This window comes from Suricata suricatta, chromosome 5, assembly GCF_006229205.1.
Source record: "Suricata suricatta isolate VVHF042 chromosome 5, meerkat_22Aug2017_6uvM2_HiC, whole genome shotgun sequence".
Lineage (NCBI taxonomy): Eukaryota > Metazoa > Chordata > Mammalia > Carnivora > Herpestidae > Suricata > Suricata suricatta.
Genome location: NC_043704.1, coordinates 74,292,474 through 74,305,778, shown reverse-complemented (window position 1 = coordinate 74,305,778; position 13,305 = coordinate 74,292,474). Strand labels below are relative to the sequence as shown.

The 13,305-nt window shown below is 40.4% G+C and overlaps 1 protein-coding gene across 6 annotated transcripts in view; it reads left to right on the top strand.

Moving 5' to 3' along the window:
* Positions 1 to 13,305, top strand: part of OPA1 (OPA1 mitochondrial dynamin like GTPase) — an 86,934-nt gene that overhangs the window by 32,271 nt on the left and 41,358 nt on the right. For all 6 annotated transcript variants that reach the window (XM_029939625.1, XM_029939621.1, XM_029939622.1 and 3 more), the window contains 10 exons: positions 3,223 to 3,303; positions 3,416 to 3,490; positions 3,777 to 3,848; positions 3,960 to 4,059; positions 4,373 to 4,503; positions 7,032 to 7,104; positions 7,200 to 7,272; positions 8,578 to 8,693; positions 9,572 to 9,636; positions 10,424 to 10,500. In XM_029939625.1, coding sequence (XP_029795485.1) covers positions 3,223 to 3,303; positions 3,416 to 3,490; positions 3,777 to 3,848; positions 3,960 to 4,059; positions 4,373 to 4,503; positions 7,032 to 7,104; positions 7,200 to 7,272; positions 8,578 to 8,693; positions 9,572 to 9,636; positions 10,424 to 10,500 — 863 coding nt within the window. The remainder of the gene's footprint in view (positions 1 to 3,222; positions 3,304 to 3,415; positions 3,491 to 3,776; positions 3,849 to 3,959; positions 4,060 to 4,372; positions 4,504 to 7,031; positions 7,105 to 7,199; positions 7,273 to 8,577; positions 8,694 to 9,571; positions 9,637 to 10,423; positions 10,501 to 13,305) is intronic.

The following is a 13,305-nucleotide window of genomic DNA, read 5'->3' as shown; positions in this document are numbered from 1 at the left end:
TCAGCAAGTATTTATTGAGTGCTTAATACACTCCAGCACTGTTCTAGGCAGCGCGTTGGCAAACAAAACAAAGATCCTTGCCATAATGGAGGATAAGTTCTAGGAGAGGAAGCAGACAGTAAATAGTAAGCAGAATAAGTGACCAAATGATGTGATATGTTAGAAGATGGTAGGTGTTTTGCCAAAAGATAAATAAATAAATAAAGCAGTGGAGCCAGGCAAGGGGAGTGAGGGTGGCCAGGGTGTTGGTGGACTGCATTGAGAAGGTGAAGATTTGCACAAAGTGAGGGAAGAAGTTGTGTGGGCTCCTGGCAGAGAACAGTTAGTGCAAAGCCCCTGAGGTAGTTTAGGTGGCTCTCGTATTTGAGGCCAGTGAGGCTAGAGCAGAGTGAAGATTAGCAGACAGTGAGGTCAGAGTACGGATAATAGGAGGCAGGGGGAAGCAGATCAGTAGGGCCTTTTTGGTCATCATGCAGACTTTGAATTTTATTTTGAATAGAATAGCCAGTCCAGGGTTTTGAGCAGAGTAATATTATTTTTTCCAAGGCTCATTCTGACTACTGTGTTGAAGATAGACATAAGCAAGATGGGTAGAACCACGGAGACCAGATAGGAAGCTATTGGAGTGTCTAAATGATTCTTGGACCAGGGAAGTAGCAATGAAGGTGGTAAGAGATGGCTGGATTATGCATTCTGAAAGCAAAAACAACAGTCAATTGTCAGGATGGCTCCAGTGCTTTTGGCCTGACTAAATTATAGCATATAATTGACATGGGGAAGTCTGGAGTAGATTAAATTAGCTCTGGGGAGAAGATCAGGAGTTAGTTTGAGACTTGCAAGGGATGTTAGCAAATAAGCAGTTGTATATACAAGTTTAGAGAGAGGTCTGGGCTAGTGATATAAATTTAGGAGTCATAATCAGATATCTAAAGGTGATATTTAAAGCCATGATCATACTGGGTAAGATCACCAAGGAAGTGAGGAGAGAGAAGACACAGGACAAAGGATTGTGTCCTGGGCATACCCCAGATTAAGAGGTCAAGGACGAAGCAGGCAACGAAGGAGCCTCTGAAGAAGCTGCCAGTGCATTAGAAGGAATCAGAACATATGGTGTAGTGGACGTCAGGTCAGGAACATACTCGGGAGGAGGCAGTGATCAGCGAGGCTGAATGCTGCTCACAGATCCGGAGAGTGAAGACTGAGGACTGGCGGCTGAATTTACCAGTGGAGGCAATGAAGTGGAATATGTGCAACTTTCCTTCCATTTGCTTCCACTTGCTCAGTGACTCCAGGAGGCTAGATTATCAGCTGTGAAGTGAAGAGGGGCAGAAGGTATTAAAGATTGAGCTAAGAAGGAAGTCCTTCTAGGCCAGCAGTAACTACAGAGTGAGTTGACAAGAGAAGCTGAGAAATAGTAGGATTGCCGAGCCACACGGAGATCCCCATTCAGATCTGTGGACATAAATTTAAGGGAATCTCTATGGTTGTACATTTTTGTCTTTTACTTCAGGTGATGGGTATAGAGTAGTTGGAGAATTAGGAAAGTAACACCACCAAGAATGAAGGCCGGAATACACAATGAGGGTGATGCTAGAATCTTCCAAAAATGAAATGGTCTCAGTGTGATCCATACAGAATGCACTGTTTTGGGTCTGGGTGTGAACTCAACTATGCTGTGTAAAACTGGTTTCTTTTTCATCACTCTGTGGTTTTGTGCAAATGTACCCAACTTTATGGATCCATTTTACTATTGGTGGGCACTTGGAATACTTCCACTGTGGGGGGAAATTGACTGCGCCTCATGTCTTTCTCTATAATCATCTCTAAAAACATGGTAAACCTACCTTCTACATCACTACCAGCACTCTGACGGCAGCAGCTATGGATGAGGTCATATTTTAGGAGGGGTTAGTTTTCTTCTAGCAGACAGGTAAATCCCGGACAGATTTCCTTGAAACATAAAAGGCCGGGGTTTTTCCAGTTCACAGTTACTCCTCTAGAATTTGCCAGGACTTCTCGATGAACTCTGAACTCAATTTTTGTCTCTCCTAAACAAATTGACAAAATCTTGACTTAGCCTTTTAGCCTTCTTAGCTGCTTCTTTCTGCTTTGTTTCCACACAAAGCAGATGCCTTACAGGGGAAATTGTGCACAAAAAGTAGGGCTTGGTTTTTGGAGATTTATTTCTGCTGTCCATTTTTTTCTGGGGCTTTAGCAACTTAAATTCAGGGCTGCTTGATACCCTGATCTCTGGTTTTGTCTCCTCAACCCAGGAAGACTGCTAACCTTTTTTCTATTTCAATCCCGTGCCACAAATCTGCAAGCACCCTTAGGGAAAACAGCCATCACAATGTGCCCCTAACATCCTCAGGGGTCTTAGACTGAGTTCAGGCTGCCATGGTTGCTCTCTCATGCTTTCAACCAGCTGGATTTTACTGGTTATCTAGCCTGCTTAGCTATTCTCAGCAGAAGGAATTGTATTCTAAAAGGGAAACTGGATCATTATAGAGAAGCTTGAGAAGTTACAATTGAAAAGTACAAAAAAAGAGGGGGAGGGGAATGTGAAGGTTAGAAGTTCTTAGGAAGGCCCTGTTAACATATGCGTTGTTAGAGAATTCCTCGTGCAAGTATCACTAGCTTCTTGGGTGAAGGCTGCCCCTACTCCCCTGTAGTCAACACCCCTGTCTTTGTGTGCACCGAGGTCTTACTACATTGTGTCAGCTCTGTGTGTGCTTCTCCTAGAAGCAGTGAGGTCCAAGCCAGGGATGGTCACTTCTTTGTGTCCCTCTTGTAACACTTGCATAGTTAGCCCTCAGTAAACAGAAGTTGAATAAATGACTTGTCCTTTACCTAAATATACCTTTGAGGTCAAATGCAAGATTTTCTTCTTGTTTTTCAAGTTTTAGATCGATGGCTTTGTGCTTAGTATCTGTGTAGCATTAACTGGGAAAGGAGAGGGCAGCACTTCTGGTCATGAAAGATGGAGTAGCCGCAGGCTGGGTGGGGAATTATGACACACGTGACAGATGCATGGACAACACAGATGAACAGTCTGTGAGCTCTGTGCCGCCATGTTGGCAGTCCCTAGGGATGCTTCTGACGTGTGCTGCGAAGGGACGGGGATGTGTGCGGTGCAGTGGCCTTGTCTCGGCCATGTAAGTGCTGTGGGGGTCAACGTGAATTGTAAATGCATGTGGCACATCCATTTTCTGTTAATTTCAGGTCACTCTGAGTGAAGGTCCTCACCACGTGGCCTTGTTTAAAGATAGTTCTCGGGAGTTCGATCTTACCAAAGAAGAGGATGTAAGTGAGGTTCATGTGTGTAACTTGGTAACTCCTATAAGCTTATGAAAGACAACGAAGGGGGATATTTGTTAAATGAGGATTATCATAGGATTTTGTTTTCCATTAATAGCTTGCAGCATTAAGACATGAAATAGAACTCCGAATGAGGAAGAACGTGAAAGAAGGCTGTACTGTTAGTCCTGAGGTAAGTGTTGAACTTCATTTTAACGGTTTTACGGAAACAGTGTTTTATGGAAATCCAAATGATTGGCATTCATGTTTAGATTGTAGCTGTTTCAGGATACATAAGATTTTATTTTGTAATACTCCAACTAATATATCATTTTGGGAGTAATTTTCTAGAATAATTAACTTTTAGGATTAGAAAAAGGGTGATTTTTTTGTGAATGGATGAGACACAGAGTTTTTAGAATATGCCCTAACAGACACCCCGCACAGTTAGTTCTCTTCTGTTGTGTGTCCCTGAGTAGACCATCTCCTTAAACGTGAAAGGCCCTGGCCTGCAGAGGATGGTGCTTGTTGACCTCCCAGGCGTGATTAATGTGAGTACACACACACACACACACACACACACACACACACACACGTGTATTTTATCTTGTTCCTGTTGTGGAAAAACATGCATAACGACATTTAAACCCTTTTTCTTCAAGACTGTGACATCGGGTATGGCTCCCGACACAAAGGAAACTATCTTCAGTATCAGCAAAGCTTATATGCAGAATCCTAATGCCATCATACTATGCATTCAAGGTAAGTCTTATCAAAAAGTGTTAATTGCACCCATGTGCTTCCTTCCTTAGCCGGCTAAGCTTGGCATGTGACAGAACATACAACATACGTATTTCTTGCCCTCCCTTAAGCCACTCATTTTATTAGTAAATAGAAATGAAATTGGACTATTTTGATAAAACATCACAAATTTTTATTAGCTAGAATTTCTTTTCGTAACTAAGATCAATGTAAGAAAGATTTGCTTAGTATAATGTAGATACAAGGGTGTAGGTTAAAGTTTTAAAACCTACTTGGCAATTATTTCAGTGTCATTTTTCAATTTTTTTTCCAGATGGATCTGTGGATGCTGAACGCAGCATTGTTACAGACTTGGTCAGTCAAATGGATCCTCATGGAAGGAGGACGATATTTGTTTTGACCAAAGTAGACCTGGCAGAGAAAAACGTGGCTAGCCCAAGCAGGGTGAGGGCGAGCTCTTTATTATGAGGGAACAGCTTGAGCCGTGGCGGGAACTGGTTCTAAAAACGAAGCAAGCAATCAGAAAGTTTTTGCGGAATACTTTGGTGGGATTTTTCTTCTCATTAAAAACAAAGTATTAGAAAGTTATAGTAAGTTACCTAAGTGCCATTTTGAAGTATAAATAAAATTCCAGAGTTTCAGTTAGTCTGCTTCAGAAATTCTTATATTGCTAATGTTGCTTACTCTAATGTAATCTTATATGCTGACAGACAGTCATTAACTACTTATTAATTAACCACAAAATAACGATTGTGGTGTTTCTTTTCTAAGTATTTTTTTAGGTTTTTTAGTTGATCTTCATGAATTACTGTAAAACTGGTAACACTATACATTCCTTCTGGACATTGTTTATACTTTTTTTTTGGTAAATAAACATTGTGTTTCCTAAGAGAAAGGCACTGGATTGGCGTCAGGCCTCCGCATTCTTATCTGTGCTCCACCACCAACCGGCTGTGTGTCCTTGGGCAAATCTTGTTACTGCTCTGCACTGAGTCAGTACCTAATCCATCCTATTAATCTAGTTGACCTCTAGGGTCATTTTCATTACTGAAATTTTGTGACTTCTATTCATGGTGTTCGGTGTCTCTTCTGTCCTATAACAACAAAAAATTTTTATTTCAAGATGACATTGTAAGTCTTATTAGGGTGCCAATCTTGACATAGGGCGTGTTCTGTACTTAAGGTAAAGGCAGAAGGTAGTAGTTGGGAGTATAGACCCTAGAGACAGATTGCTTGGTTTGAAATGCTGGCTCTACTCATTGCTAGCTGTGTAATGCTGGACAAATTGCTTTAGGCTTCTCCATCTGTTGGAAATGAAGATATTAATGGTACTATCTCAGAGGCTGTGAAGATTTAATGAGTTAAATATTTGTTGGAAAGTGATTGAGATGGTGCTCTAACATTACAAAGTCTTAGGCACACGGTGGCTGCCCTCTGTTACTGTTAGCTCTCTATCCCCCATGGAACATCTCCAGTTAGAGGTACTTATCCTTCGTACGACTGCATGGGCTCTCTCTCCTTCCCACCTGAAACCTTCTGGGACTAGGCCTCTCGTGCAGGTTCCCAGGACGGACCACCGCTAGGCTCACCGACTCTGAAGAAGGACTCCCAGCACTCAGCACCCAGCCATCCTTATACCTAAGATCTATTGACAGTATTAGATACAAAGCAAAATCACAAAAGGCTAAGGTGCAAGCGATGGTATCTGGAGGAAGCCAGGCTCAGGTTTCCAAGAGCCCTCTCCCCGTAGAGTCATGTGGGAAATGCTTAATGCCTCTGGCAACAGGTTTCTTGTGAGAGACTCGGCACCGAAGGTTCTTACTGGGGCCTGGTCACATGGGCACCCTCAAGGACGAAAATTCCAGACGCCCAAAGGAAAGCGAATGTTCAGCAGAAACCACATTGCTTGCACAATGAGTCACTGTAATGTGGAGAAAGTTTTATGTCAGTGTGGGAATTGTTTACCAGTGAGGTCCTCAAATACCAGCCAACGACGAGCAGACCTTTCTGAGGACAGCAGTCTCAGCCCTGCTCTGTTAGCTCTTCTCCGCATGACCTCGAGGACCTTTGCTTTGCCTTATGTTGAGGGCGGAGGCCTGCTGTGGCGGTTCTGGTCCTGGTACGGTGGAGGGCAGAAGTGAGGTAGAAGCAAACTCTGTGCCTCCTTCCCAACTCCCTTTATTGCTTTCACTTCTTTCCCCTCTTCTCAGAGATAGTTTATATTTATTTTGAAGAAATATATTCAACTGAAGTTTATATAGCAGTCCTTTTTTATACCAAAGCTTCAGCTTTAGCTTAGGGGTGTACTTGTCCTAGAGGAGGGATTCTTAACCGCAGTGTTAATGTGAATGGGCGCAGGGAGGAGGAACCCTTAACATCGGATGTGTGAGGCTCTCTGTGCAAATGTGCATTTTCCCAGGGACAGGTCTCTAGCTTTTGTTACATTTAGAAAAGGGTCATGACCCTCCAAGAGCCAGTGGACCCCAACATTTTTAAAAAGAGAGTAAAAAAGTCCAACTTGGTTAGAATTTATACATATTGAAGAAAAGTATAGGAAGATAAAAATAGGAGCTACTGTTTATCAAGTGACTCTGCGTGCCTAGCACTGTGGTACGTACATGTCATATGGCCTCCTACGATCTTTTCAGCGATCATTGTGAGAAAGTCAAGCAGCTTACTTAAAGTCACATAGCTGGTTAGTGGCGGAGATGAAATCAGACTAAGGCCTGACCCCAAATCACGGTAACAGCAATCCAAGTTTTCATAATGCATCTTTTCGTGTAGTGAAATTAAATGTATTTGTTTTTTCCCCCTCAAGGAGCAATTGAAAAACATTTTAATACTTTTGTATAGATTTATATATTTGAACATGTGTATACAGCATTATTAAGTTTGCTTTCTGAATAGTATATTATGCTTTAAAAAATTATATAAACCTACATCTCACATTTATTTCCTACTTTTAAAAATAGATTCAGCAGATAATTGAAGGAAAACTCTTCCCAATGAAAGCTCTAGGTTATTTTGCTGTTGTAACAGGAAAAGGTATGCAAAGGTGGATTCTTAACAATTTCAATTTTTGTTGTTTTTAGATAGTGAAGATTAATTTTCTTAGTGACAATTTCATTGTCTTTGCCTAGGAAACAGCTCTGAAAGCATTGAAGCTATAAGAGAATATGAAGAAGAATTTTTTCAGAATTCAAAACTCCTAAAGTAGGTATATGGTTTAAACACTTGGAGTAGCTTAAGCTGTTCTCACTTAAAAGTTTGTTTTGTAGCGTTCATTTAACATTGAATTTCCAGAGTTTTTCTGAAATCGTGATCTGGATCTAATAGGGAAGCCCTCAGGCTGCTAAGAATTAGGAGCAGTTCGGGGTGCCTGGGTGGCTCAGTCGATTAAATGTCCGTCTTTGGCCCCGGTTGTGAGCTCCTGGTTCATGGGTTTGGGCCCTCATTGGGCTCTGTGCTGACAGCTCAGAACCTGGAGCCTGCTTCGGATTCTGTGCCTCCTTCTTTCCCCACCCCCGCTCATGCTTTGTCTATCTCTGTCTCTCAAAAATGAATAAATGTTTAAAAAATTAAAAAAACAAAAAAGAATTAGGAGCAGCTTATCACATAGTACAATATGTGCTGGTGTGAAAAACTGCCCCTGGGGATGTGGGCACAGAAAGACAACATGACACATCTTTAGTTGTTTTACTTATGAAGTGATTTTTTTTAAGAGCAACACTTACATTTTCATTTATTTATTTTTTGAAGAAACCCATCCTTCTGGTATTTTATGTTTATTTTTTTAAGTAAATCTATCCCCAACGTGGGGTAGATCTTAAACTCCCAAGATCAAGAGATGCACGCTCTGCTGACTGAGCCATCCAGGCGCCCCCAACACTTACATTTTTAAATACACGTGCTCGTTTCTCTTTCAGTAGTGGGGAAAGTCGGAGTGGGGGGTAGGGATGTTAAAAGAGTATCCTTAAATAGATATTGACAGAAAGTAAGATCCTGAAAAAAAGCAAAAAGGAAGAGTTAAACGACAACTGAATTACATTAAAACCTTGTATGTAGAGAGTCTTTTAAAATGGCAAGGTATGTTTGCCTCTGTATTAGTACTAATACTGTAAATCAAGATAGTTGTTGCAAACATAGTCGAGTATTATCTACGGGGGCAGGAACTGGCAGGTGTACGGAACTGAGCTGTCCAGCATGGCAGGCACTGGCCTCGGGCGATTATTTAAGTTTGACTTAGTTAACTTTAAAGAAATTAAAACTTCGGTTCCTCAGTCACACTAGCCATACATTCCAAGGGCTCCACCCCCAGGCAGCTAGTAGCTGCCGTGTTGGATAGCTCAGATGAGGAGCGTCGTCTGCAGCACAGAACGTCGTACTGAATAGGCTGGTACAAAATGTGCGCGTGGCTGTTCTCGTTACCTTAGCATGACGAGCACGTTTTCAGATTTTATGGCAGTATTGTCCTTTTTGCCATTTTTATGTACATTCGCTTTTATTATTTTTTAATGGGACGAGCATGCTAAAGGCACACCAAGTGACTACAAGAAATTTAAGCCTGGCCGTATCGGACTGCTTTTGGAAAATGGTACGAGAGTCCGTTGAACAACAGGCTGATAGTTTCAAAGGTAAGTTGGCTTTTTAAAATAAGCTAACAACTTTAGACATTTTATTAGATGGCAGGCTTAGGTATCTGCCAGATTTTTTTTTCCTTTAACAGTGGCTTTTTACTTTATTTTCTATTAGGTGTGGAAAATGGGACAAATAGAAATCTTTAGTTGTTGTATGAGAACACTTTCACCTTCAGAGGAAACATCACAGGGAGTACTTTGCAGATTTTCAACAGAGTGGAAAGTTTGCAGTAGTGTTTAGAGCAAGAGCTTAGTAAACCACAGTGGACTTCGATCCCCTTTTAGGGGGAGAGGGGAATGGTATTGGGGGGCAGAGTGGCCTGCACTTCCGCTCCTTTGTACTAGTTACTGAATGCCGTGCTTTCTTGCTCCGTGGCTCTGCTGCCATAGTTCATTTGATGAGAGTAGACTTTCCTTCCCTTCTCCCATTTGGAAATTCCACCTGCTTAATCCCTCAGCAACCTTATGAGTCTTGTTATTATTCTCATTTTACAGAAGCGGAAACTGGGGCACAGAGTAACCTACCTAAGCGATGCACCCAGCATCATACACAGTCGATAATAGATGCAGGATTTGAATCTTGGTGATGTGATTCCGGAGTCCATGCCTTTAGCAGCTGTACTAAGCTGCTCCTGCCGTGTGTTTTGTGGATTGAAAATGGAGAAACTAACGTCAAGGAGATTAGTTTAGGAAACTTGCAGTAGTGAGACTCTGAGATGTTGAGAGCCCAGAGCACTCAGGAGCCGTAGGTGCACCCTCAGAAATTCTGTTAGGACAGATGCACGAGATGCGTTAGTACAGAGACCAGAGATTCCTTTAACCACTGCAGCTGGAAAGAGAATCCTTAAACAGGAACATCTTTTCTTCTTCCTCAGCAACACGTTTTAACCTTGAGACTGAGTGGAAGAATAACTATCCTCGCTTACGAGAACTTGACCGGGTAATGTTTGCGTACTTCATGTATTTTGTATATGTCGTATTTAATACTGTGCTCTAACAAAACTTATGTTGATGAGGAGACTCTGGTGAGCCAGACTGCTTTGCTTTTGACCATAGGATTACTAATTTAGAGCTACAAGTATACATTCCTAGGAGCAGTTGTCTCTTCTACAATATTTAAATCATTTATTATATAACACTAAAAAATAATTACAGATCATAAGGTACTAAAGCAAGTATTTAAAAATGTTTTCTGATAAAATGAAGAACATTCTTTAAAGGTCTTTTAGAATTAACATTATGTATGTAATGTAAACTTTAAATTCGTACATCAACTTTTTTACCTTTTGAGAATCTACCGTGGAGAACTATACCCTGATTTAATGGGACGTAAATATTGCTTGGCCTTGATTCTAAAATGCCATCTTTTGTAAAACAGCATCAGTTTACTAATATTAATAGACTGAATTAATATGTACTGACACTTTGACATAACATTTGTTATGTGAAAACCTTACCTGGCAGAATAAATGTTACCTGAAAAACTGCATTGAGTGAATACGGTAGATGTTGGTGTCATGTCTTTGTCCTTATCTGGCTATTGTCATTCCTAAAAACTAGACTAGAAGGGGGAAGAGCATTATTTGCTGATCACGCCTGCTTCACACCTCAGCTCAGCCTACTCCCCTGTCAGAGAGGGGCCTTCCTTGTAGAGCTCTCTGAAGTTCATGGCAGGCCAGATTGACTCTCTTATGAAAATCTTACTTACTTGTATCTATATTACCTAGAACGAACTATTTGAAAAAGCTAAAAACGAAATCCTCGATGAAGTTATCAGTCTGAGCCAGGTTACACCAAAACATTGGTGAGTATTCAATCTTTTCTCAAAGATTTTGCTCTATAGATTAAATAAAATACTAAAATTTAGACTGTTAAAGTACTGATTTATTATAGCCTTGGCTCATCCCCCAAACACTTAGTAAATAAGTTAATAGTGTAAAAGTATGTCTTTTTGCAAACTCTAACCACTTTTGTTGTCTAACCAATTAAGTATTTATAAAGTATCTTTCAGAAGAGATATTCTGAAAAATTGCTTTCTCCATGGTCTTTTTAAGTCTTGATTCATCTTGGGTTTTTCTTTACCTTATACTTAATAAACACATAATTTTGATTTCTTTCAAGTCATTTAGGCAAAAGTTTATCAAATTGTGCTTAAATATTAGTCTGTCAAAATTGATTACTCTTGTTAGATTAATCACAGGGAACAGAACTAATGAGAAAATTGATTTATAAAGGGAAAAGAGTTTGTATTTTTAAGTTCTCATTTCTGAGCAAGAACAGTCAGTGCTTTTTGTAATATGTACCTCATATGTTTTGTACAAATCATATTTCAAGTTGAATTCTACTTGAGATTTTTAAACAATAGCAGGCAAATCTATACTTTTGGAAAATATTGCTGCACATCTCTCTCAGGGCAAACTATCACCTTCTATTTATGAGTATATGAATTTTGGCACTCTTAGATTTGCTGGAGTGGAACACTGCGACCAAAATAGGTTCTGTGTGCCTCTAGCAAGCTATCTACAAATGGCCTGGATTTTTTTGCAGTCATATTTTTAATGAAAAAACTCCTTGTGCATAAATTATCTTTCTAATGAAATCTATAGTGTTTCTAAGAACTTATCCTTGGAGCAGAACTCTCCTTATTGCCATTCATTACAAATATTTTCTGTACCTCTTTTGTTTGTTCAGTTGAAGATTATCAAAATTAAGCCTAGATAGTGTCCAGTCCTTAAAATTGAATTTAGGACTGCTAGTTTTTCCATCTCGGTGCCCTTCCTCCGTTGTGAACCCTTCTCTCTCTTCAAGGAGACAAAATTTGCCTATTTTTAATATCCCCTCTTTATCCCAAAAAGGATTCTGATCTATACTTGTTGATTGATTAATCAGGTGTATGTATATATGTATATTTTTATATCTAGCTTATCTTTGTTATTATTTGTATTTTAGACCAGTTCTGTGACTTTCTGTAAGCCAAGTGGCTTTTGAAATTGCAAGATTTCAAAACACGTGTGGGCGCACATGCACACAAATATGCACAAAAAATGAATACTACTTTCCATTCTAGGTCACATGAGGACAATGTACATGAAAAGTGATTTGTAAACTATAATAGCTGCTAATAATGTATATGGGAGAAAAATAGGGTGCCTCTGTAAATTCCTGGCATCATTAGGTGAAATGGTTAGTGTCATTTGGGCAGAGCAGTCTGAAATCAAAGTATTCCTGTGCTAAAGTGAGCCATGAGTGTAAATGCCATTTATTTAGTATGCAGGTGGCTGAAGGGAATTATGAAGGTCCGAGAAGCCTGTATTTCCAGAGTGCCTGTAGAGAAGGCAAGGGAGAGAAGCAGGACATCTGGCTGCTAGCAGTGTATTCCATGAGCCGCTGGAGCAGATGATTCTGTTTCTGTATGTTATCAGATCAGCTTCTCGCCCCCCCCACCCCCCCACTCTACAGCTAACACAAACATAGATCAAAATAGCAGGTCCTAACTGTAGCTGTTCATGCCACATTGCATGCAACTGCATTGTACCCAGAATATTTTTTTTGTGACATAATTGATGTTGCCTTGAGCAGTATTTTGTTGTCGTTATTGTTGCATAATGGCTTATGTGATATTTTAGGGTGCATGCCTACAATGTTAATTATTTCATTGCCGGGACTATTTGATCTGTATTCGGTGATCTGGAAGCAGTGTTACAAGTGTTCTATGTTTTAAACATGATAATCTGTTACTAAAGGCAGTCTAGTCTACTGTAGCCATATTTTAAGAAAGGACTGGGGCATTGTATTTGACGTAAGATGCGCTATGGGGAGAGAGAGGCTCTCAGCATTTTCAGACAATATACCTGATCATCAGGGACTGATTTCCGATGTCAAGCAGGAGATACTGATATACCGTTAACATTATGTGACTGTTACTATAGATATATTTTTTTCATATGTCATTTAGAAGGATAGTTGGTGGACTTAATAGAAATACACTTAAAAAGATGAGAGAGTGGTATGCATACAGCTGTTGGTTAAAAGTATTGAGTTTATTTTGTTGAAATTTGAAAAAGTAGAAGGAAAATGGGAATGCACCGTTGAGTCCCCTGACTCAGATTTGAGGAATCAGAACAGATCTCTAATATCTAATAAAGGGTGTTAGGTAAAAGCAGTGACAGGAGAATTGCAGAGGCCAGGAGGTGAGAGCAAGCAAGGCGGCACAGGTGAGTGAGGGCTGTTACCTACGGCCTTAGCATAGAAGGAGGCAAGAGGCAGGAGAGAAAGCAGTAGATAGAAACAAGATACAGATTACCAAGGGCCATACAGGCCACGTTCAGAAGCTTGGAATTTATCCCATGAGCACCAAGGGCCACTGAATAGCTTTAGGGCAGATTTGTAGCTTCGAAAGATCTTTGTAGTAGGGCAAGTGGACTGCTGTGAAGAAGGAGGCAGTGAGCAGGGAGGCGCTGGCTGCTGAAGGTACTAGATGAGACATGATAGCAGCTTGACCTTGAGTAGTGACAGTGCACATGGAGAAGAGGAGACAGTTCTGAAATATTTGAGGGTTACCTAGAAGATAGAATTGACAGGATTTAGTGTCTGCATGTGTAGATAATGG